A 27,091-nucleotide genomic window follows, 5' to 3' on the forward strand; every position below is an offset into this window, starting at 1 on the left:
ATTTGTCTCCGGTAGTTGGTGCCGCTGTAGTACAACACACAGTCAATTTACAGAACACTTTGGAGACAGAGACATTGACAAAAAACAATTGTGCAAAAAGATGCAGAGTCCTCTAGCACTTAGAGCAGTTCGAATAACTAATATTGCAATAGACCGGTGCAATGACCATTGTGCAAGGGGCGCTGAGACTACAAGGAGTATATGCGGTTTAAAGTGACGAGTAGTGCGATAATCTGGGACAATGGTTGTGCAAATGTTACAGATACTCCTCAATCAGTGTGCAAATGGAGCAGATGCTACTCTGGCATGAGTGGCCAGTATATGCAAATAGTGCAGCATGGCGAGACAACGACAGTGAGTGCACAAGTAATACGTAATTGGCCCCACAGAAATGTGACAACGAACTCAAGTCAAAAAAAAATTGCGAGCTTGTTGTAATGGAATTATAGGTTAGGTGTTTAAGAAGTTGATCGCAAGAGGGAAGAAGCTGTTGGAATGTCTACTAGTTCTAGTTTGCATTGATCGGTAGCGCCTACCTGAGGGAAGGAGCTGGAAGAGCTGGTGACCGGGGTGCGGAGGGTCCGAGAGGATTTTGCACGCCCTTGTCTTAGTTCTGGCAGCGTGCAAGTCCTCAATGGTGGGTAGGGGGGTACCGACAATCCTTTCAGCAGTTTTGATTGTCCGTTGCAGTCGGAGTTTGTCCTTTTTTGTAGCAGCACCAAACCAGACTGTGATGGAAGAACACAGGACTGATTCAAAAGCCGCAGGAAGTACATCCTCTGCTGGGCCTTTTTGAGGACGGAGTTGATGTTAGTCGCCCACTTCAGGTCCTGAGAGATTGTAATTCCCAGGAACTTGAAGGTCTCGATGGTTGACACAAGGCGGCTGGACAACGTGAGGGGCAGCTGTGGCGAAGGATGCCTCCTGAAGTCCACGATCATCTCTACAGTCTTGAGCGTGTTCAGCTCCAGGTTGTGTCGGCCGCACCACAGCTCCAGCCGCTCCACTTCCTGTCGATATGCAGACTCGTCACCGTCCTTGATGAGGCCGATGACAGTGGTGTCATCTGCAAACTTCAGGATTTTGACAGTCGGGTTCGCTGAGGTGCAGTCGTTCGTGTAGAGAGAGAAGAGCAGCGGAGAGAGGACACAACCTTGGGGCGCCCCAGTGCTGATGCTGCGTGTGGATGAGATGGCCTCCCCCAGCCTGACCTGCTGTGTCCTGCCCGTCAGAAAGCTGTAAATCCACTGGCAGATGGCAGGTGAGACGCTGAGCTGGAGAAGCTTGGATGAAAGGAGTTCAGGGATGATGGTGTTGAACGCTGAGCTGAAGTCCACGAACAGGATCCTCGCGTAGGTCCCTGCACTGTCGAGGTGTTCTAGGATGAAGTGCAGTTCCATGTTGACTGCATCATCCGCAGACCTGTTTGCTTGGTAGGCAAACTGCAGGGGGTCCAGCAGGGGACCTGTGACACTCTTGAGGTGGTCCAGCACGAGACGTTCAAAGGACTTCATGACCACAGATGTCAAAGCGACAGGCCTGTAGTCATTCAGACCCGAGATTGCAGGTTTCTTGGGGACTGGAATGATGGTGGAGCGTTTGAAACAGGATGGAACTTCGCACAGTTCCAGAGATTTATTGAAGATCTGAGTGAAGATTGGAGCGAGCTGGTCCGCGCAGACTTTGAGGCAGGATGGGGACACATGGTCCGGGCCTGCCGCTTTGTTAATCTTTTGTTGTTTGAAGATGCGTCTCACATCCTGTTCATGAATGGTTAACGCAGAAGTCAGAGGTGTGATTGTGGTCGCGGGTGCGGCCGGGTGGGTGTGTGGTGTGAAAGTGTCCTTTTCAAATCTGCAGTAGAAGGTATTCAAGTCGTTGGCTAGTGTGCTATTGTTCTCAGCTTGGGGGGATCATCGCTTGTAATTAGTCAGCGATTGGAATGCATGCCAGACTGATTTAGAGTCGTTTGCGCTAATCTGTTTTTCCAACTTTGCTGCATAGTTTCTTTTTGCAATATTAATTTCTTTAGTCAGCTGGTTTCTAGCTCGATTATACAGGGCCCTGTCCCCGCTCTGATATGTGTCCTCCTTAGCTTGCCGAAGCTGCTTAAGTTTAGCAGTGAACCACGGCTTGTTGTTGTTGAATATGCGAAAAGATTTTGTTGGTACACAAACCTCTTCACAGAAACTGATATAGGATGTGACTGTGTCCGTATATTCATCCAGGCCGCCAGCTGAATTTTCAAAGACACTCCAGTCTGTGCTTTCTAAACAGCTTTGAAGTTCCATCTTGGCTTCATTTGTCCACTTTTTCACTGTTTTCACTGTAGGCTTCGCGCATTTAAGTTCTTGCCTGTACGTCGGTATTAAGTGAATTAAGCAGTGATCAGACGAGCCCAGGGTTGCACGAGGAATAGCACGGTATGCGTTTTTTACTGTAGTGTAGCAGTGGTCTAAAGTATTATTTTCCCTGGTAGGACAGTCGATGTGCTGCTTGTATTTAGGGAGTTCGTGGTTGAGTTTAGCTTTGTTAAAGTCCCCGAGAATAATGAGGGGTGAGTCCGGGTGTTTTTTTTCAATTTCGTTGACTTGTTCGGCGAGCGTTAGCAGTGCGGCGTTCGTGTTAGCTTGAGGCGGGATGTAGGCTGCAGTCAGGATGAATGATGCGAACTCACGTGGCGAGTAGAATGGTTTACAGTTTAAAAATAGCGACTCCAAATGCGGGCTGCAGTGTGTGCTGAGCACCGTAACGTCCGTACACCATTTTTCGTTGATATAGAGGCATATCCCTCCGCCCTTTGTTTTCCCCGATTATTCCATGTCGCGGTCCGCTCGATGAATGTGGAAACCGGGAAGCATAACGGCGCCATCGGGTACAGCGTTGCAAAGCCAGGTCTCCGTGAAGCACATGGCCACGGAACGTCCGAAGTCTTTACTGGTCTTTAACAGAAGATGAAGCTCGTCCATTTTGTTGGGTAGGGAGCGTACATTCGCGAGGTGGATCGACGGGAACGCCGATCTGTGTCCTTGGAACTGTAAGAAGGCCCCACCTGGACACAAAGTTTGAGAATCCCTGTTCTAAAAAGTTAAATACTAATGGCTACAAACGAAGCACAGTGAGGTTTTCACAAGGATTTTTTTTTAGGAATAGTGTTAATAATACATAGAGAGCTAAATAAATGAACAAACCTGCTCTTTGCAGCACAAACGTGAGCCTGAAATATTCTCACTAGCTTCCTTCTCATCTGCCAGCCTCCAGACAGACCGACGTCTTAAACGTCAAAGTGCTTAAAAAAACAATACGCACACCCATACTGTGGTGTCTCATTGAGAGACAACTCCAAGAGACACTATGGAAAGGAGTGACAAAATGTGGGGCATAGAAAAGGAAACAAAAAAGAGAAAGGACAAAGAAAAGAGTAGGCTTGACAAAAGGAATTGTTTGTTTTTCTTGGAAATAAAACACATATACACCTCCATATGAAGCTTGCCGTGCTTAAATCCAGTATGTTATCCACTAGTGTCGGTACAATACATTGATTGCCTTTTAAATCAATTTAAATTGCTAGATTTACATCCAGAAGGCTAACTTGTCGAACACAGCTCGAGACACTATGCTTCCTGTTTGAACACCGCCACCGACTGACCAGCGTGTAATGACGCGCTACATTCACAGCGAGGACGAACAGACAGCGGCAAAATCAATTAATGGTGGCCAAAATTCACTTGTGGTGGCCCGCCACAAATAAATGTATGTGTGGGAAACCCTGATATATACTCAACTCAAAACACTATTTCAAATCATCATTCTCCATTGAAATCAAATGAAATACCATTAATCCCTTCCAGTCCCACAGAAAACAACAAAATGTTTTGTGACATAGTGTTGCTACAGTTACCTTGAAAAAGTAACATAGTTACTTTACTGATTACTTGAGTTTAAAAGTAACTTAGTTAGTTTAGTGATTACTTAATTTCAAAAGTAACTAAGTTAGAATAAAGTAACGTTTTAGCTACTTTCAGCAGCTGTCACTTGTCCATAGTACAAAAAAAAAACATTAATTTCACCGTACCCATTACCCACGCCACAGAAATTACAGAATATTAAATATAATATTGGGCAGCCGTGGCCCAATGGTTAAGATCATCGCCTGCCACCGTGGGGGACCTAGGTTCAAAACCCCGACTGGACCATCCGCCAACATCCCCCGGACTCACGGCTGTGGTATCCTTGAGCAAGACACTAATACCCCGAAATGCTCCCCGGGCGCTTCAGCTGCCCCCTGCTCCCATGTGTTCCACTAACATGTGTATGTGTTCACTGTGATGGGTTAAATGCAGAGAACAAATTTCGTGTGCATGCATGCATGTTCATGACAATAAAAGATGATTCTTCAAATAATTAAACCAGCTCGCAGTCAGGCCTACAGAAGAAGTTGAAACTTGACAAGTAGAAAAGGAAACCTGATTTGGCTTTCCCGTGCCAATATATAAATATTAAACTAATTAAATATTCGTGTAGTTGAGGCCACATTAAATGAGCAACTTAGTGCAGACTTAACATGCCAACACAGTACAGTAAGTTCCTAAATGTAAACAAGCACACCCTTCTCAGTACACTTCTCGAAAGACTCTTAGCTGATAGATAGATGGATGCCGATTGTGGTCCATGAAGGAAACTGTGTGTGTGTTTGTCTGTGCGTGTGGGTGCCTTCGTGTGGGCGTGTACGTAAATTTTAAAGTGAGTGCCGTAGACTTTACGCCGATCTGATCGGTGTGATCGGTATCGCCCGATAATTAGCATTTTATGCTGATTGGCTGATCGGCTTTCATGTCATCCGCCGATCCGATCAATGGCGTCATCGATTGGCTACGCACAAGAAATGTAAATCTGCGTCTTCGTCGCGTTTATTTTTAGCCTTGTCACGTGTCTTGTGTACAGTACTGTAATTGTCTGATGGCCAATAAAGTTTTTTCAATCTTGTCGGTGAAAAAACACGTCGTCGGTGTGGGACTATTTTGCGGTGTCTCAGACAACTGAAGTGCGTCGTGGGGAACGTCATCTAAATGCTTTAACACAAGAAATTTGATCGTGCACCTGAAGTATGTACACAAGGAGGAGCATGCCGTGTTCAAGCAACGCAGCGTCGGGGGGGGGGAAGCCGAACGGACGCAAACTCTGGACAACACCTGTTCATATAGCCGGGACAGTGAGAAAGTTAGAGTAAGCATGTCATTAACAGTATTTGTTAAAGTAATTTAATAACAGTAAGTTAGCACCCATTATATATGTTATAATGTTAATTTGACCTAAACTTATGTCAGTGGCCAATCCTTGAATACCCCCTAGAGGTCCTTGATGTTTTAACTTTTGTCTAAAATGCTAGAGAATAATTTTGAAGATACAGTACTCTATATACAGTACACAAGTATATACAATAAATGAACAAGTCATGTAAATAGACACATTGCTCAATCTTGTGATCGGATCGGTGATCGGTTACCGGTTTTTTAAACTTGCTGATTGGTGATCGGCCCCAAAAATCCTTATCGTGTAAAACCTAGAGTGCCGGTTTGATATTGGGGGCATACAAACACACACACACACACAGACACAACCTCTCCCACCATTGTAATTTTGATGCAAAGAGCGAGAAAAGGTGACAAGATTACGCAACTGTTTAATTAGCAAAGCTGTGGGTGATTGACGGGGTGGAGAAGCACTTACTTATGTGACGTGTTAAACCAGCTCACAGTCCGGACTACAGAAGAAGTTGAAACTTGACAAGTAGAAAAAGAAACCTGATTTGGCTTTCCCATGCCAAACCATAACTTGGCCAACTGATCTGCTGAACAGTATTGCTTGGTAGAAAGTTGCTCAATTAAAATATTATGACTCTCTTCTAACTCGTAATTGAGTTAGAAATCTGACGAAAAAGTTCAAGTTGAGGCTCATACTGGACTTTTACAGCTGTATGATTTTAGCTGATTTGAATCTATTCTAAAATAAGTACACAAACCCCCCAAAATGATGCATTCCAAAGCAAGGCCAGATAGAAAATGGTGCACTACACTATGCTAAAAACATATGCAAATTTGTCAGTGCGTATTACGTACCATGACATGTTTGAATAAAACATGAAGCGTAAACCCCCAAAAATGTGTCACTTATCTTCAAACTACGTTGACAAATGTTCCTCTCAATGGGAAAAGACACCCCTCAAGTAGAAGCCGGTTAGCACCATGGTAGAGCATTGTTATCTGGACATCCAAGCATGGTGGTTTTGGACTGGACCGCACCCTCAAACCAGGCTGTTTTAATAGGGGCTGTAAAAATTGGGTGAAAGTGTGCTGTAATTCTTCATCCTTGTGGTATTTGGACAAAAGCATGTTACAAACATGTTACTCATACATCTGGAAAGTGTTTTCTATTATCTCCTTTAACGCCGCTTCTTAGCGCTTGCACATAATTTGGAATAGGTTTCATAAAATAGCCAAAGAAAAAGCACAGTACGCCTGGAGTTAATAATACAGCCTGAGTCATTAGTTGACATACTTTATTTACACAAAGTCACAATGTTCAGATAACAAGATCCTTGTACATACACCATGGATTTTTTTTCCGTGTGGCTGTAGGTAATCCTGTGTGTGGCCTGAAGAGGCGAGAAAAACAGTTGTTATCACATCATGAAGCCACTAGGATTCAAAACTCCAGCCTTGATTAAAAAGCAGACGGCTTTCTCTGGCAACAGACAATGGAAGGTAAATCCTCTGACAAGAGAACAAAATCCACAGCCTCTAAGCTGTCCTTGTGCTAGTGGGTGACATATTTCCTCAAAGCGCGAGGGCCCTCCGAATCATAAACAAACCATTTCAGCTGCAGAAGACGCAACATTGTTGGAGTAAATTGTTTGAAAAAAATAAACATGGTTTGTGGTCATACGGATACGATGAGACAAATTTCTTCAATATGAGGAACACTTTGATAAACATAGTGTGAACGATTCTTCACCCAGCTTCTCACAGCGAATTGTGAATTTCACAATCGTTTCATCATCTAATGATGAAAAAGAGAGCTCCACTGCCTGAAAAATAGTACTTGTGGGTCTGTCGTATGACTTTTGTCTTGTAACAGAACAGAATAGAATTGAACTTTAAATTAATTAAATTAATACCTCTCTGGCATTGTCATTTAAAACTGAAGACAGAATATTTGCTACAATTATTGTATTGGATAGCATTATTTTGTGCAAATTGTCATGATGTTGTGGCTGGTTGTGTATGTATTTTTTTTAAAACATAAATATACATACTGTACATGTGCAAAGTGCATTTAAGAGCACATCATTAAGGAACTGATGAGTAATCATTATAGAGTAATCATTATAAAATAATCAAAATTGAACAAAATTAATAAGGCCACTTACTGTACATCTCCACTAACCAAAAACTGAGCAGCTGACTTTCGACGAGTGGTGGGGTACACCCCGAGCTCGTCACCACCCAATCACAGGGCACCTATTGACAAAAAAAAAACATTCACTCTCACATTCACTCCTATGGGCAATTTAGTCTCCAATTAACATACCATGCATGTTATTGGAATGTGGAAGGAAACTACACAAGCACGAGGATATATATATATATATATATATATATATATATATATATATATTTTTTTTAATTTTTTTTATTTATTTATTTATTTTTTTACTTTTCCATGACCCAACAAGACTAGGGTGCCCAGTTAAGAATCACAGATTTGTAGCTCAGTGATGGCAATATATGTAAAACAGTGAATATTAAATATATTAAGACATTATAATGACATTTTGTGTGGCTGTCCCCAGTAGCCATATGCCGCACCAATTGTAGCCATACTATTATACATCACAGCATGTCTAGACCTACTAAATTGAATGGACTATGGAAAATTGTAACTGCAGCAGCCATCTCAACTCAACTTTATTTATAAAGCACTTTAAATACATCCATCCATTTTCTGAGCCGCTTCTCCCCACAAGGGTCGTGGGAGCGTTGGAGCCTATCCCAGCTATCATCGGGCAGGAGGCGGGGTACACCCTGAACTGGTTGCCAGCCAATCGCAGGCCACATGTAAACAAACAACCATTCGCACTCACATTCACACCTACGGGGAATTTAGAGTCTTCAATCAACATACCATGCATGTTTTTGGGATGTGGGAGGAAACTGGAGTGCCCGGAGAAAACCCACGCAGGCACGGGGAGAAAATGCAAACTCCACACAGGCAGGGCCGGGGATTGAACCCCGGTCCTCAGAACTTTGAGGGAGATGCTCTAACCAGTCGATCGAGTGCCGCCACTTTAAATACAACCACAGTTAAAAACAAAGTGCTTTACACAGATAAGAATCCATCCATCCATCCATCCATTTTCTGAGCCGCTTCTCCTCACTAGGGTCGCGGGCGTGCTGGAGCCTATCCCAGCTGTCATCGGGCAGGGGGCGGGGTACACCCTGAACTGGTTGCCAGCCAATCGCAGGGCACATAGGAACAAACAACCATTTGCACTCACAGTCATGCCTACGGGCAATTTAGAGTCTCCAATTCAGGCATGTTTTTGGGATGTGGGAGGAAACCGGAGTGCCCGGAGAAAACCCACGCAGGCACGGGGAGAACATGCAAACTCCACACAGGCGGGGCCGGGGATTGAACCCGGGTCCTCAGAACTGTGAGGCTGACGCTCTAACCAGTCGGCCACCGTGCCGCCAACAGATAAGAATCGAACAATTAAAACAAAACAAACAAAAAAAACAACAGCTGCAGAGTCTTAAGTCGGTTTGAAAAATGTCTTTCAATAGGCAAGGAGCCACTAGGTACAGTATATTTGGTTGTGTCAACACAAATAACTTTTTGAGCAGACTAGTGGCAGCATTTGTCAGTCTGCGATCATATCAGTGTTTATTTTTGATTTAGTGTGATGGTTAAATACATTAATTGGAGACTCTAAATTGCCCGTAGGCATGACTGTGAGTGCGAATGGTTGTTTGTTTCTATGTGCCCTGCGATTGGCTGGCAACCAGTTCAGGGTGTACCCCGCCTCCTGCTCGATGATAGCTGGGATAGGCTCCAGCTCGCCCGCGACCCTAGTGAGGAGAAGCGGCTCAGAAAATGGATGGATGGATGGTTAAATAATTCAAATGTGGACTGATTCATGTCTTGGGTTGCATGTGTGTTTCAGTAACAGTTTGATAAATGGCATCCACTCGTTTCAAGGGCGTAATCTGCATATTCCATCCATCCATCCATTTTCTGAGCCGCTTCTTCTCACTAGGGTCGCGGGCGTGCTGGAGCCTATCCCAGCTGTCATCGGGCAGGAGGCGGGGTACACCCTGAACTGGTTGCCAGCCAATTGCAGGGAACATAGGAACAAACAACCATTCGCACTCACAGTCATGCCTACGGGCAATTTAGAGTCTCCAATTCATGCATGTTTTTGGGATGTGGGAGGAAACCGGAGTACCCGGAGAAAACCCACGCAGGCACGGGGAGAACATGCAAACTCCACACAGGCAGGGCCCGGGATTGAACCCGGGTCCTCAGAACTGTGAGGCTGACGCTCTAACCAGTCGCCCACCGTGCCGCTAATCTGCATATTGTTTCCAGAAAATAAGGCGCCGCGCTTTGACCATTGTTGAACTGCATTTTTAAGTAGTAAGATGGAGATTACAATAATACTTGACTATACTCACCACATAAACGAGTTCCAAGCCCTTAGCCCAGCTCATAATGTGGCCAATATCATGTTTTTTGTTTGCCTCCCTTGCTGCTATTTATAGCAAATATCCTTTTTTTGTGGGTGGCCTGACAACGGCTTCATAAAAGGATGCTGTGTTTGTGACATAATAATGCCACTGGTTCTACTCGCAGTATCAGGCTTTGAGGAATGTGTACCCTACATCATTACAGCAATGGAATCCAGGAATCAAGCATGGTACCATTTTTGCACACAGTGTCTGTCTCCGCCGTGCTCACGGTATGCAGTATCGCTCGTGTCATCCTGTTGCAACTTGCATGTTTCTGTTTGATCATATAGTGGTGGCTGCCTGATTTGAGGACAATTTCCCCAAATAATCCCCTATTAGAGCTACTTCCACTCATTGCCCACCAATGTGAGCAGCTTGACTCATCATTATCCAAGTTATTATCCATTAACCAGAAGCATGTATTTCTCCCAAGCTCGTGTGATCCTTGACAACCATCATCTTTACATTGAGTGCTAGGGTATACACATTTTCTTGTTCCCGCAGTATAGTGAACTAAGGAAACACGCAGTGGTGATATACATAAGCCTGTTTTTGTTTCTTTTTTTTGATGCCAGCATTACATCTTTTTTTGGACGCGACATGGGGGAGAAATGTAATGGAACCACAGTGTGTCTGAAAAGCTTGTTTCCCTGTCAGTCGGTTCAGGTTTGTGGAGCTGCTCTGGCTTAAAATTGTGCACAATTGTGCACAGTTTGGTTAAGAGCTCAAACAGTGAGCTGCTTTTGACAGTTAAGAGTAGTGAGTGCAAAGAAACCATCAAGCAAGTTAGGATCGGGGGTGAAGTAGGTGTTTGTATTGTAAGTCAGGATTTATTTCTTAGACTACATATTTTACATTATTTCTACTTTTTTTTTCCGGACACAATGGAACTTCCAGAGTTGAATACTTTCAGAATTCCAAGTGAATGATTGGAATTCATGAAAATGTGGAATGGAATGCACACAAGACAGGTAACTACACTCAATTTTGACAAAATCGGAGCCTCGCCATGCCCGCACTAAAGGAAGTCAGCACCGAGCTAGCTTGGTCTGTCTCTACAAATTACTCAACAACTCAACGGAACTTTATTTACAGATAGCACTTTAACAACAACCATAACAACAGCTGTAACAAAAGTGCTTTACATGAGATTGAACATAAAACATAATTAAATAATTTGACATAAAAATACATAAATAATTGATTATGTTCTAAATAAATACACAGTACAACAAAAAGGGCCGATATTCTCTCCTAAAGAATGACACAGCTACAACACTGTAAATAGTTAAAAGGATGCAAAATGAACACTAAACAATAATAAATGGTGGAAATGTACAAATAAAGGAGAAATCTAGTAAGTGGAGCAGGCTTTTCCTCTTTAAGATCCTCCCAAATTAGCCACGTGGTCGGTCATTCACAAAACTCTTTCCTGGCTGCTCAATACAGTATGGTTAATGAAACAATACGTTTCCAATAATAATAAGTAGAATATTAATATTAATATTGTCATTCAAGATTTGTGAGTTTAACATATCAGTTGTGTCTTATTATTTATAGTGGTTTACTTATACTTTTATGACAGATAAAAACGTTAAAATGTTGCTTGTCTGTACAACATGATGATGACAGTTTTGACTTTGGAACAGATTACTTCAAATGTTCTCCATTTTAAAATTAGAGCAATTTGAAAGTGGCCCTGGAACAGACTGTTGAGGACTTTGTAGGTTCCACTGTGTATTTTTCTTCTGTCTTCACAATTAAGTTGCATTGGTAATCCACAAAACATTTTGAGGTGGGTAATTTCAGCAGTGCACATTCTCAGTCACATGTCGTGGCTGTATGTTTCATGAATGCCATAAATAATTAATTGCACACAAAATATGCCTCATTTGCTTGATCTTGACTGTGCTATGTTAAGTTCAGAGTCAGAAAAATCAGTGAACAACATTATTTGAGGATACTTGGAGTGCAGAGAATGTAAGTCAACAGATAAAAATAGGTTAGATATTAAGGTTTCGGACCCTTTGCCGCCAACACTTCACTTCTAATACTAGCTTGTGCCCCTGCCTGTCCTCAAAGAAATCCCTCAGTTCATGTCCCTTGTTTGTTCTGATCCGCTGTTCACTGAAATTGGAATGACGCAATAGAAGGAAGAGAATTGTGATGAAATAGGTTTAAGTCTCTTAGCATTAAGAACAGATACTGAAATTGGATTGACGGATTCCTTGTTTTATGCTTCTTCTATGCCATCCATCCATCCATCCATCCATCCATTATCTGAGCCGCTTATCCCCACAAGTGTCGCGGGAGCGCTGGAGCCTATCCCAGCTATCATCGGGCAGGAGCCGGGGTACACCCTGAACTGGTTCCCAGCCAATCACAGGGCACATAGAAACAAATAAACCATTTACACTCACATTCACACCTACGGGCAATTTCGAGTCTTCAACTAACCTACCATGCATGTTTTTGGGATGTGGGAGGAAACTGGAGTGCCCGGAGAAAACCCACGCAGGCACGGGGAGAACATGCAAACTCCACACAGGCGGGGCTGGGGATTGAACCCCAGTCCTCAGAACTGTGAGGCAGACGCTCTAACCAGTCGTTCACCGTGCCGCTTCTTCTATGCCATTATACTTGAAACTTAACACTTCCTTAAAATTAAATAGAATGCAACTCATCCCATGTGAGTGCGAATGGTTATTTGTTTGTATGTGCCCTGCGATTGACTGGCAACCAGTTCAGGGTGTACCCCGCCTCCTCCCCGATGATAGCTGGGATAGGCTCCAGCACACCCGCGACCCTGGTGAGGAGAAGCGGCTCAGAAAATGGATGGATGGATGGATGGATGCAACTCATCCCACCCGCAAAGCCAGGTGCATGATCCTAGACAAAGTGTGTGTGATAAAAGGCCTTTCTCTCCCTCTGCAGTGTAACAAAGGTACATCAATGATACTCAGACCCTCTTCTCACCCCATTGACTCCTTTTCTCTTTCCCACAGTTCTGCTCTCACAAATATCATACCACTCTCATTTTCTCACCCTCTCCACCCTATTCCCAACCTCTCTCTCTCCCTCCACCCCTCATGTCTCCTCTCCCCAGCTCCTCTTTCTTCAGTCCCTCCCTCGCAAACTACTTGCTATTCAGTTCAGGGAGACTGTAGGCAGCGACGCGCTCGCTGGCCATGCTGCTGCTGCAGGACAAGGCTTTTTTCATCCCCTGCATTTGCACTGATAAACAGGCATTTCCTCCGTTCCTCCTTTTTCTTTTAAACATATAGTTAAAACCCTTGACTCAGTTCCCAGCACAATTTAACCCTTTCCTTTCTATGTATTTGGATAATGTATTTGTGGAACTCCCAAGCCAGTATCATATGTTCATCCATACCCTATCACAATTTTACGGCAATCGTTATGCAAGTCGTGGTGTCTCTGGAGAGTCCCCCCCTCCGGTATCACGCAAAGAGTTGCTTACATTTACTCATGATAGAGAAGTGCTGCAACTCCATGTTTCTCAATCACAGCAAAAGCAGAAGTTGATTCTTAGAAATCCCATACTGTACTTACTTCCCATCTCTTGTCCCTGTGTTTGCGGTTCCGGCGTCTGTGGGGGTGGGACTTTCTTCACTCCTTCCCGGTCTCTGGGGTCGGGGGGAACCACTGGGGTGACCTCCCGGGGAGTATTGGTGGTGTGATGGTGACCTGTCCATGTTCCGTGGGTGTTGGAGCAGTGCCAGCTGGCGCCCACCGGGTCCCCCGCTCTGGCTGCTGGTGGGGCCCCTGTGTCGCCCCTCGGGTAGTCCCCTGCAGGCTGTGGGGCCTCCTGGGGAGGGGGGGCGGAGAACTGTCGGTGTGGCGTGTCCGGGTGGGGCAGCCTCTTAATCACTCACTTAGCACACACTCACACCACTCACTGTATATATTTTTCTTACTAATCACATCTGGGCACATGTACATATCAAAGGGTTCGTGTGGGACTGGTATGGGGTCAGGAGGGTGTGGGTGTGGACCGGGTTTCAGTACGTCTGTGCTGTTTCCCGGTCCGTGCGCCCTGACCCCCCCTCCCCTGCCTGCCCCCCTTCCCCTGGATTTTAAATGCATCACATACACCCATCTCTGGGGGACGGTGGGTTGTGGGTGGGGGGGGGTGGGGGTTTGGCTGTTAGGCAGCAGTGCCTGGCAGCCCTGCCCCCCCCATCCCTCGGCTCACTGGCCTCTCCAGATTTTCATGCACCACACCACTCGGGGGGGAGGTGGGTTCTCACTTAGCTGCATGGCGGTGCTCCTGAGGCCGGGCCCCCCAGGCTGGATGACTGCTTGGCGTTGGGGCTCCCCTCTCATGACCCGCGGCTCCTCCCTGGGTTCCCCCCCCTTATCGTTCCCTTGTCGGGTACCTCTATCTGCCCTCCTTTCCAACAAAAAAGGGACACTTTCCCGCCTACGGGGCGTGTGGCGCGGTGGGGGTAGGGGGGTGGTTGGCTGGGGGGCTGGCATTGGGTCCCTGCAGCCCCCACCGGGTGGCCAGTTGTCGGGGAGCCGCGGTGGGTCCGGTGGACCGCCCTGGGTCCCTCAGTGTGGGACGTGTCCCCTCCACCGGGCTGCTCTCGGGTGGACCCCTGGGCCCGATCCCGCCCCTCAATTGATTGGGTGGGGTCCTCAGCCTCTGCGGTGCGGGCACAGCAATTACCAGACACTTCTTTCAGGCTTTATGCATGTAAAACGGTGTCAATTCACTTGCATGTGTCCGCAGGTACACACCCCTGGGACTCTTTCACTTGGTGTGGGGCCACTCACTTATTGTGACAAATAACTCATGAATATGCAAATTGCTTGTGTTTCCCCTCACTCATACTCTCGTCCTATAGATTTTATAATTTACATAGTCAATCCCACCGCACTTCAGTTGTATAGCCGGGTTCACGACCCTTGTCCTGCATGCTTCTTCTCCTGTCCTTGTCCTGTTCTATCTTGTCCTGTCCTTCCCTCACAGGGTGTAGCACTACAGCCCCATGCAACACTCATATTTAATGTTTCATTGTTGTAGATAATGTAATGACTTACTTCTCTCATCCTGTTTACAATTAGTGCTTTGTCTTTTGTCTTCGTTTCTCTCTCCCCTCTAGAAACTTTGTTCTGTACGACTCTGATTCTCAATAAACTTCAATTATAATACTGAGACGGCGGAAGCTTAAAAACTCCACTGTGACAGTAAAACTATCCAGCGTAAAAGGGATACATATCTTCCATTCTGCTTGACCTAACAGCCGAACAGGACAAAAAAAAAAAGAAGAAGAAAGAAATCCCATACTGTTATGATAAGGAGGATGATAATTGGCAGACACACTGAAAAAAAATACTACCTACATTAAGATGAAGACTGCTAAGGAAACACAACGAAATACTTTAACATAGGCAATGTTTCGACATGCCATCATCATGAATGAATGAATGACTGCTCTTCTTTGAATGTGAGAATATAATTAATTCAGCGTGTGTGTGTGCATGTGTGTGTAATAAGAATCTACACATATATTATTCATCTTATATATGCATTATATTATATTAGAATCAGCATAATGAAGTGATTTAATGCAGATTATTTCACTTGAAGCATACCATTACCATTTAAAGTAAAAAAAAAAATTAAAAAAAAGAAAACTCAAACCTTTTGTTCTGTTCAGGAATATAAGTAAATAACTATAATTTTATTTGACATGCTAATCTAAAAAAACAATTTCTATGTGTTAAGGTCTGTTTAGACAGTGTACCAGGCCTTCTGAACAATTCAGTCCATGCTTTTAGACAAGTTACGGTGCTCATATTTCAGCCTACGTTTACCGTTCCCCGAACTACATACATACATACATACATGAGCATGATGAAACGCCCCATGCTTCTTCACATCCATATCCTGTTTGACCGTAGATGCTAATAGTCAAGGACAGGCCCACAGTCTAAACACGAGGCTGGGTAATGAGAGAAGTAAGCAAACAGGCATCAGCCATGAAACATACGTAAGTACCAGAAGGCACTGTGGAGCTATCTCGAGCACATGCCATTCAATGACTACACATTAAGTCGAAGTGACAGCAGTATTCCAGGCCCAAGCAGCACTGTTATAGATACTTTGGGCAATCATGTGAGAGGGAGGAGAAAAAAATATTTTACTATAAACAGCACATGGAGCTAAGTTTGCTGAATCTGCTGAGCTCCTCTGCAGTGTGTATAGAATGTTGTTAGTGGACTAAAAAAAAAAAAAAAAGTGTCTTCACATCAACTCATACAATATAAAGAATCATTTAATTTTACGTCTACTGTACATTAATTGTTGTGTTCAATCATTCAAATCCTTTTTATACAGTAAAGCACTGTTTTTTATTGAAGGTAACCATCTTTATTTCTGTCTTAATTATGTGTATGTGGTATATTTCTTCAAGCATATTAATTCCAGATAATTTTGGGCTGAACACAACTTTTGGTCGTTGACGATTCCCCTATTTTTCAACATGTAAAATGCAAATAACAACAACAAGCGCTCAAGTATGTATTCCTTTGGAGTATCCTGTAATCAAACTAGCTGATCCATTGCTGTGCCTCTTTAGTGTCCACTTAATGAGAACAAGTCAAAACAGACCCATCCATGGCGCTACAGTCGAGGGAGCTCAGCGTATCTTAATGAGCATCTAGCTCCCTATTATCTGTTGGTAACCTGAGCAACATGTTAGCACTGTTATCAAACTCCACCCCAGGCTCACACAAACACTTTCTCACCCCCTCGTTATCAGCTTGGCTTCCTTTTAAAGTGTTCCACAGTCAATGTAACCACATCGGACAGTAATTGTACCTCTCACTCCTGCCTAATTGAATTGACAAGGAGCCGGAATTGATATCATTTAACACATTGATTTTAGGAGACAATGGGACAAAATAGCCCTTCTCGTCCCTCACCTGTCTACTGCGTTCCCCCTGATTTAACTGCCCATTTCTTTGATTTGCCATGTTATTGCCTATGAGCCACCAGACTCATCCTTCCCGTCCTCTGTTTTATCGTTCCTCTGCCGTTGTCACTTTTTATTGCAATAATTTGTAAGGAAAGACTTGTGGACAGCATTATTGAGTGAATGCATACAAATATTGATTGACTGTATTTTGGTTTGTTTTTATTTTTTCTATCAGTGTTCTTTTCTGGGCATTCTTCTTATTCTTGCTATCCAATGAAAAGCATGTGTTGTACATTTTTTTTGTTATGTGAGAACCAACAAAAATGACATTCTTCTTGTTGGATTAGATACATTTTGGATACAAAAGCTATTCATTGAGCACAAGATACGCAGCTTAAGTTTAAATTGTGCAATGGTGTCAATGTGTATGTCAGTCATTGTTTGTCTATATGTGCCCTGTGATTGGCTGAAGACTAGTCCAGGGTTTTCTCCGCCTCTTGCTCAAAAGTCAGTTGGTTAGGCTCCAGCTTACCCATGACCCTAATGAGGACAAGTTGTGGATGGATGGATTGAAGGATGGAGGGAGATAGGGAGGAATGCTTTCAATGAATAGCAATGCCAGAAAACCCAGAACAGTTTTTCCAAGCAAATTAAAATTTACTACACTGTAATTTTAGTGATCTAAGTTTGTTTATTCTTTAATTGAGTCAGTTGTTATATTAGTTGGTTGTGTGAGCACCAGCATTCAAATATTAACACAGATGCCATTGTGGGTTTAAAAAAAAAAAAAAATAAAATTCCACATTGTTTGGACAAATTAACAGTACAATGCCATCATGAAAAGTCACTTGAAATTTGGTTGAAATTCATCATGCCAGTGTGTTGGCTTTTTTATATGCAGCCAGCAATAATTACTTGCACAAGAAAGCTAGCATTTAGGCTTCACTAATTCACATTCACTAATGCTGCTGTGCCTTGAACTATAATGTTGTTTTCAATATTGCAAAATACTTAAACTCAGTACAACATGTGCAGGACGACCTTACTCATCTGCTAAATTGTTGCCGGTTTATTGGACTTTTTTTGCTAGTAAATATGTTATAATCCAATATTCCACTCACAACAAATGTTCTGGAACAGGGTTTTAAGTCCTTGATTAATTTATTTATTTAGCTTTTATGTTTCAGCTTGGACAGTTGCATAATCAGCATTATGCAATTTTATATAACTTATTAAAGAGAAATTATTGACATAGAGAATTATCCTGCCTGCACAGACACTGTGGTCATTTGATTCACCGGTTTACCACTCAATTGCACATCTTATAATAGCAAAGCCCAGCAAAGTAAATATGCCCAGGTCCTTCAACCATTCCACCAGCGTGCGCATCTCTATCCACTGTGTTGAGTGGGCAAGGGTAATTTGCTAATGTCTTAGGGCTCTATTTTCATGACCAGCGCAAATCCAGCATTGCGCTTGGTGTAAATCTGTGAGGAGGGGGGCTAGACCTGGTTTTGGTAATTTTGTGCACCGGCGTAACCTGAGCACATTTAAATTGGGAAGGGTTAAGTTTAGACGTGGTCTGAGCAGGCGCAAGTTTAAACCGACTTTCAGTCAGCAAAATTTTCACATGCACCAGGCGGCTGTTAAAGGACACGCCCTCGTTGCGTCGGTACACCCACCTCGGCTCAGACTGGTCTCCCAAATCAACAAACTCGCCAGCGAGTCTTGTGCTTGCACGGAATTTAAGATGCGGCAACATTTGCGCTTTGGCACACATTGCACAGGCTATGAAAATAGAGCCCTTAAACTGTTTCTCCATTTCCATCCACACTCGCTTATTTCTAGGAAGTGGCCTGAATGATTTTCATGGGAGAGTATATACTGTAAGGTGGTGAGATAAAGGATTAGGGCAGCTTGGGGCTATATGCAGAGAAACATCATTTGGACATGTGTTAACTCTCAAGTAAATAACAATCATTAACATTCCCTTACGTGGCAGTCCAAAACATTTCAATCAGGGTTCTCCGTATGGGAGACAATTGAATCAACAGCCAACTGTGGTGTCAAGTTTTTAATACCAGTGTACCCGAGAGCACAATTGCTTACAGGAGACACCTGAGTGGCAGTGGAGGAATGCCAACACAGATCAAAAAATGTAGACATATAATGTGGTGACTCTGTTTGTCCGTTCCACTTTATTTGTCACGCACATATGCGTGTCAGCCAAAACTGGTTTACATATCCTTTTGCCTAAGCCAGGCTGAGTATTAGCGTGACGCATTGACTAACCTATGATTCACCATTTTGATCCATCTTGTTTCTAACATTTGTGACAGGGAAATTCATGTGTGGTGTTTTTAATTGGTTGTTTCATACGTTTTTGCAGCATATGATTACTCCGCCTTCCCCTCCCCACAATTGTGTGTTGTAATGATCACAAAGATGTAAAATGAGACTTCAAGCAATTATAAGAGATTCACCTGCTGACACCTTAATATCAGCAGGATCCTAACATAACAAGAGGCAGGTAATGCATTTCCCTTTGGGCAGGCAGTACTTTGATGTTTTAATCTCCTTTTACTTAGATGAAATTGTTCACAGTTTTAAGAAACACTCATGTAAACCGTGGTTGTGAGACATTTAATAAAAGTAATTGTTTAGCAGTGAATGCATTAAAGCTTTAAAAAAAAATGAGGAGATATGTATCTGTCATTTACAGACTGGCCCTTTTTTGGTTTTCCCAGTTCAATTAAGGTTGGTGATTATGCATTAAATGGTGTGACTATGCAGTACACTCAGAAATGTTCCTGTTAAGCTCCTTTTTATTTATTTATTTATTTATTTTGGGTGCTGAGCATCTTTAATCTCCTTCGTCCCACTGGTGCCTAAAGGACGCATTAGTCTTTTAAGGCAGCAGCAAAATGACTAATTTTGTCATGTCCTCTGCTTTGGCATACAAGAGCTCAACTATGCATTCACATGACTGCTTGTATGGGTATGAAGCATAAAAGGACACCCACTGAATACCCAATTGATTCCCTTTTCAGTCTCAATCAAATTGCCCTAATATGTAATATAATGAATCCTATCTAAGATAGGATCCGGTGGTTTTGTCGCTAATCCTGCAATTGGTTTTCACAAAATGGGATGACTTACTCTAGTATGATGTAGGAGCCAAATTACTATTTATTTGCTGCAGTTATGCATGATGCTTCTGGAGCTAATTCATCATTGGATGAAGCTAAGAGGTATGCACACCCCTGCAAAGGCTTATGAGCTGCTGCTGGCCTTCATGCTATGCGGGGCAAAGCTGTAGGATGGTTGCCTAGCAACAACACAACTAATTTTGTATGCTGGTATTGCTTTGTCGGAAGATCAGTGTTTTTTATCTGTTGATCATCTTGGTACCCTTTGAAACGCATAACAGAAATATTTTACCTTCTCAATGTTGAACAAAGAAAATCATGAGTTTGATGTGAATCCCTTACGAGGAGCAAGGTTCTCACAAACTCTACTGTATGTTTAGATGGATTTAAAAGTAAATACTGTACAGTACTGTTGTTTCCTTTTTCAATTACAGAACAAGTGCTACCATACAGAGAAACTGGAATTATTAAAAATCGGTTCCAGAGTCACACACACCCTCTAACCCCCCTCCTCTATTTTAAAACCATTTGAATTTTACAGACATTTTTAAAGTAACTTTTGTACATTCCTAACTGTTTTAAGAATGCTTGCGTACTGTGATAAATGTAACACAGAAAATATGCCTGTATATATATTACGTTGTATAATAATTAGTCATTCAAAAAAAATCATACCACATACTGTCTGGGTAAATAAACTGTCGATGAAATGTTGTCTAAGAGCGGTCTCGGCTCATGTTTATTTTTTTGTCTGTTTATTAATTTCATTATGCTGGATAACTGTAGTTCAACTGCTGCCTAAAACCACACCCCAAGAGTCAGAAAAAATATTTTACTGTTTGGGTGCACTCAAATATTTAAGTTAACACCACAAAAAAGAGTTATGTTAACAAGCCGGACAATGAATGAATTCATTTAAAAAAATCACAAAGTATGTGAAATCAGGCTTCAAAATTGAGACATTCTTTGAGCTTCCAGACCCTGTGGGCGTGTTGCTGGGTGCTCTGAAAATGCCACTTTCAGCTGTAAATCAAATATTTCTTCTATCACGGCTCCTATCTATCTGCGGGGAGAAGAGCGATTCACGTTGCTTTCGCTTTCACGGGCCACAGAGAGTCATTGCGCGCCTTTCCTTCCGTTGAAATTCAGTAGGCCGTTAATCGACGAAAGGACTTGTCAGCTGCGATTTGTCTTGAGGAGAAGGAGAGGGAGGGGAATTCCCTGGTGCACGCCTTCGGTGGCAACAGCCAGATGATTCCCCCCTTCCTCTTACTCGGCTGCGACGCGAGTGGCTGAAAGCCCTTCACCGTTGCGTGGGACCTACGCCGTGTACTCTAACTGCTGTCGGGCTGGTTTGGGACAGCGGGGTGGTAGATCCTGTGCGGTTCGCTGCTGCCTTGCAACACAACGTGCGTGCGGCCAGACGGCAGAGATATGTTAGTCCAAATAACACTTTGCACTTCAGGGAAGATCTAATTTGGTCAAGTTGTGGGCATACTTTGATGGCTATACCGGTAGACCTGGGTTCATGTTCATCAAGTGGCAATTCCGCCGGATGGCCACCGCATGGAATAATGGTGCTTGGTGTTTATATAGTGGGGGACGGAAAGTATACCCCTAAACCTCTTGACGTAGCCCCGCCCACAAAATCAGGAACGTTTAGAAGGGATGTCATATCTCAACAATTCAGTACTATATTGTTCTCAGTCTTTGCACATGTTTTCAGCACTTATCTTATCATATTTAATGTATTTAGAAACAAAACAAGGATTTATGTTTTGGGACACTAATAGAATCCTCTTCTATTTCTATACACTATATTCTTAGTATCATTAATCTGGAGGCCATAGTCATTTACAGCTTGCCCTATGTCCTGATGTTTTCAGAACACATGCGTTGGATGATTACGAGAAATCACCTCAGTTTGAATCATGCTTATTTAACAAAATAGTAGAGTCGTATGCACAAGTGGTTGCACACTCCCTCTTTAAGCCGCTAGCGACAATTGGCAATGCGAGGAAGTGATCCTTGGGGGAACTGGCAACAGCTAAATTGATTTCTGCCTGATAGGTACAGTTGCTAGGTAACATTGAAAACTGACTCATGCGTCATGGAGAACTGACAGTCAGTCTGTCAGTGTTTTTTGATGAAGTGCATTTTCAAAATGCACTGCACTGAATACATCACATATGTTCTGTTTGAATGGTTAAAACAATAGAACTGCGTTAATGTTGTTTATTTCTTCTTTCTCACAGACTGGCAGAAAAGAGAAAGGGGATCCACTAAACTCAGCTATTGACAAGATGACCAAGAAGACCAGAGACTTACGTCGGCAGGTTAGTGTTATTTACTTGTTCTTTAATTTTTGTTTATTTATTTTTAAACAAAAACGCTAAATTAAGATTGATCAAAGGCCAACATTATACAATATCCCATTCGGTTATTGTGTAAATGTTCATATAAAATTGCATAAACACATATTTTTGATTGGTTGTTATGGAAGTTGAAAACACTGACTGTGTAAAATAGATTAATCGCCCAGCCCTCTACCATCATAAAATCTTCATTAACTTTACAGAAAATGTTTCAAGCAATATTTTAACATAACAAAGTAAAAATAAATTAACCACTGCTATGGGAAAAGTATACATAAATAAAACATGCAATCTTTCCTTTAATGTGACATCGTTTTCAACTCTAGTTTGTGTCAAAACTGCACATCATGACATTCCCTTTTCCACAAGTGTTTATACATGCTTTATACCAAGACAAAGAAAGTTAAAAAAAGAAAAGAAAGCCCAACAGTTCTATTAATAAGAAACACAGCATGTGCAAATTTTTTGCAGCAGTCTTATTTCTGTGTGAGCGTGGTGACCTATCCCTGCCTGCCCTCTCTGAATAAAAAAAAATAACTTCAACTTTTGTTTGTTTTTTGGTTTTCAAGCTAGAACCTCTTCTCAACAAGATATAACAAGAATAAAGTAATACTGCAAAAATGATTGTCTAGCATTACCTTGTACATTATAGTAGCATGTAAAAGTTTTAATTTGAATGTAACTAAGGAATAACAGAAATTTGTAATTAGATGACAGTATTGTGCGTTGCATGTATGGATAGTTTTAATTATCTGCCTGAGATTGCAAAGAAAAAGTGTTGTACATGTTCAAAAGGTTGATATACTTCGGATTTAAAAAAACCCAAGAAATGTTTCTCATCATGAATCATATTGAAAAGGACACAAGGATAGGATGACAGGATGAGTCATTATTTCCGACTTTGAACACCTCCACAGTACTTACTGTATAATGGAGGACAGGAAACTCACCGCACACTTTTTCTTTGTAGAAATTCTCTTCAAAAATGCTTCTTTAAGAGAAGGTTGGATCGAATTTGAATTGAACATTGTTTTTTTCCCACCTTCACACACGTTCATAGTTTGCTCCTGAATGAAATTTTGGTGTCATGCTACATTCTCTCTACTTGCACAGAAGAGTTGCGACCTTGTCCTCTGCAACTTTTGAAGACCAGGGAATTATTCCAGATGGGAAACTATAACTCCCTTCCTCCCAGGGGGGCATTTGATGAAGCCGTCTGACTAGCTGGCAGGCGGTACTCATTTTAAAGAGGATGTTCTATTGACTCCAGAGTTGGCTTGACAGAATGGGTGCAAAGCACGCATATAGGCATTACAAAGAGCTCTGATAGTGTAATACAAAACATCAGGTGTCATATTGCCACATTGAAATGCAGGGCCTTCCATTGGGGAGGAGCACAGCTGCTGTGTGGGCATTTAAAATGTTTCTGCCACTTTAGTTAAAAGGTGGGATCAATTAATGTGTAGACAAGCACAAATGACAGTCTGCGTTTGGGAAATGAAAGCAGGTTGGAGCAAACACGCCTTATGACACCACCAGCAATGTGTGGCATTGTTTCATCTGGCCTTCTGCGGCGAATATAAAAGAATACTAAGCATTTTGTTCGCCACTGTACAGTCTGCACATGTCAACCTTGTATTCCATACTGCCAAATGCATGCCCTGACAGTAAAATTCAGCTTAGTACCTTCCAAAGATGGCAGCATGGTGGAATACTCACAAATAGTCCACGGTGTGACTGGACTCTCACCCAAAGTCAGCTTGGATAGGTTCCTGGTCACCTGCCACCCTAATTATAACTATAGACAGTGAATGGATTGGTGGACATACAAAACGTTTGTATGTGAGGCTACAGGGAGAAGAGATAGCAAGGGTGGAGGACTTTAGATACTTGGGGTCAACCGTCCAGAGCAATGGTGAGTGTGGTCAGGAAGTGAAGAAATGGGTCCAAGCAGGTTGGAACTGGTGGAGGAAGGTGTCACCTGTGTTATGTGACAGAAGAGGCTCTGCTAGGATGAAGGGCAAAGTTTATAAAACAGTGGTGAGGCCAGCCATGATGTACGGATTAGAGACAGTGGCACTGAAGAGACAACAGGAAGCAGAGCTGGAGGTGGCGGAAATGAAGATGTTGAGGTTCGCTCTCAGAGTGACCAGGTTGGATAAAATTAGAAATGAGCTCATCAGAGGGACAGCCAAGGTTCGATGTTTTGGAGACAAAGTTAGAGAGAGCAGACTTTGATGGTTTGGACACATCCAGAGGAGAAATAGTGAGTATATTGGTGGAAGGATGATGACGATGGAGCTGCCAGGCAAGAGAGCTAGAGGAAGACCAAAGACAAGGTTGATGGATGTCGTGAAGGAAGACAGGAGAGCAGTTGGTGTTCGAGAGGAGGATGCAGGAGATAGGCTTACATGGAAAAGGATGGCGTGCTATGGCGACCCCGAAAGGGACAAGCCAAAAGGAAAAGAAGAAGAAGTGAATATAGTGAAAACAATATCAATGTTCTTTTAGTTATCATGAGCTTTTTTAGGCATAAGTTGGCCAGGCCTGTCATTAACTTTATTAATTAACTTCATTCATTTTGATACTTAAGACTCTGTAAAGCACGAATAAATGGCTTTTAAATTTGACACACCACAGAGAAGTGTTAAGAACCTTGCTAATTTTGAATGATTTAAAAAAAAAAAAAATCACCCAGTATATAAAGTGAGGCTTTAAATACAAGCCAATATCTCCACTCACAAACGCTGTAGCTGTGACCGTTGAATGCGCTGAAACCATTCCCCACTCAACTGTAAACACAACTAACAAACAACAAATGTCACAACTGAAGATATAAGTGTTTACATCCACTATGAAAATGATGGTAGCTTACATGATGTAAAATCACATACAGAGGCTGACCTTCAAAACTGAATAATTACTGTGGACTATAATAATAAAATAAGCACTCAAGCCAACTGCACTCATGGTGGGGACATAATGTGCTAACCATGACAACTGATTGGCAGGGATGGGAGGAAGCCCAGGGAGGGAGACAGTTGGCCCTTCCCCCATTCACTTGTAACAGCTTATCTCTGAAGCCCTGTTGCCTCTGGTGAAACTCTGAATCCACCTCTTCTTCTCCTCCTCCTTTTTGGGATATTTAATCAGCGACACATATGAGGAGTGTACACATAGCTAGCTAGCTAACTGCACGCTGAAAAGAAATCCAGAAAATCACAGTCTGATTTTTAAAGAATTTATTACCAAATTATGGTGGGAAATAAGTATTTGGTCAAGAACAAACGTTCATCTCAGTACTTTGTTATATACCCTTTGTTGGCAATGACAGAGGTCAAACATTTTTTTGTAAGTCTTCAAAAGGTTTTCACACACAGTTGCTGGTATTTTGGCCCATTCCTCCATGCAGATCTCCTCTAGAGCAATTATGTTTTGGGGCTGTCGCTGGGCAACACAGACTTTCAACTTTCTCCAAAGATTTTCTATGGGGTTGAGATCTGGAGACTGGTTTGGCCACTTCAGGACCTTGAAATGGTTCTTACGAAGCCATTCCTTAGTTGCCCGGGCGGTGTGTTTGGGATCATTGTCATGCTGAAAGACTCAGCCATGTTTCATATTCAATGCCCTTGCTAATGGAAGGAGGTTTTCACTCAAAATCTCACAATACATGGCCGCATTCATTCTTTCCACGGATCAGTCGTCCTGGTCCCTTTGCAGAAAAACAGCCCCAAAGCATGATGTTCCCTCCACCCCCCTGCCCCCCATGCTTCACAGTAGGTATGGTGTTCTTTGGATGAAACTCAGTATTCTTTCTCTTCCAAACACGACAAGTTGAGTTTTTACCAAAACGTTCTATTTTGGTTTCATCTGACCATATGACATCCTCCCAATTCTCTTCTGGATCATCCAAGTGCTCTATCGCAAACTTCGGACAGCCCTGGACATGTACTGACTTAAGCAGGGGCAGCACTGCAGGATTTGAGTCACTGGCGGCGTTGTGTGTTATTGATAGTAGCCTTTGTTACTTTGGTCCCAGCTGTCATTCACTAGGTCCCCCCGTGTGGTCTGGCATTTTTGCTGACTGTTCTTGTGATTATTTTGACCTTGCGTGGAGCCCCAGATCAATGGAGATTATCGGTGGTTTTGTATGTCTTCCATTTTCAAATAATTGCTCTCACAGTTGATTTCTTCACACCAAGCTGCTTATCTATTGCAGATTCAGTCTTCCCAGCCTGGTGCAGGTCTACAATTTTGTTTCTGGTGTCCTTTGGCAGGTCTTTGGTCTTGGCCATAGTGGAGTTGGCCTGCACTCATGGGGCCCGGCCGGGCACAGCCCGAAATGGTAACGTGGGTCCCCCTTCCCATGGGCTCACCACCTGTGGAAGGGACCATAGGGGTTGGGTGCAGTACGAGCTGGGCAGTGGCCGAAGGCAGGGACCTTGGTGATCCAATCACCGGCCACAGAAGCTGGCTCGAGGGACGTGGAATGTCAACTCTCTGGCAGGGAAGGAGGCTGAATTGGTGTGTGAGGTCGAGAAGTTCCAACTAAATATAGTTGGACTCGCCTCCACACACAGCTTGGGCTCTGTTACCAGTCCTCTCGAGAGGGGTTGGACTCTCTTCCACTCTGGAGTTGCCCACGTTGAGAGGCGCCAGTAGGTGTGGGTATAGTTATTGCACATATTGATGTTGTGGGGCTGTCCTGGTTGACACGCCTCTGCAACATCGCGTAGACATCGGGGACAGTGCCTCTGGATTGGCAGACTGGGGTGGTGGTGCCCCTTTTTAAGAAGGGGGACCGGAGGGTTTGTTCCAACTACAGGGGGATCACA

At 43.1% G+C, this 27,091-nt stretch overlaps 1 protein-coding gene across 3 annotated transcripts in view; it reads left to right on the forward strand.

The window, feature by feature from the left end:
- Positions 1-27,091, forward strand: part of ctnna2 (catenin (cadherin-associated protein), alpha 2) — a 373,639-nt gene that overhangs the window by 205,526 nt on the left and 141,022 nt on the right. For all 3 annotated transcript variants that reach the window (XM_061772275.1, XM_061772273.1, XM_061772274.1), the window contains exon 8: positions 22,137-22,217. In XM_061772275.1, coding sequence (XP_061628259.1) covers positions 22,137-22,217 — 81 coding nt within the window. The remainder of the gene's footprint in view (positions 1-22,136; positions 22,218-27,091) is intronic.

This window comes from Phyllopteryx taeniolatus, chromosome 4 (genome assembly GCF_024500385.1).
Source record: "Phyllopteryx taeniolatus isolate TA_2022b chromosome 4, UOR_Ptae_1.2, whole genome shotgun sequence".
In the NCBI taxonomy this organism is placed as follows: domain Eukaryota; kingdom Metazoa; phylum Chordata; class Actinopteri; order Syngnathiformes; family Syngnathidae; genus Phyllopteryx; species Phyllopteryx taeniolatus.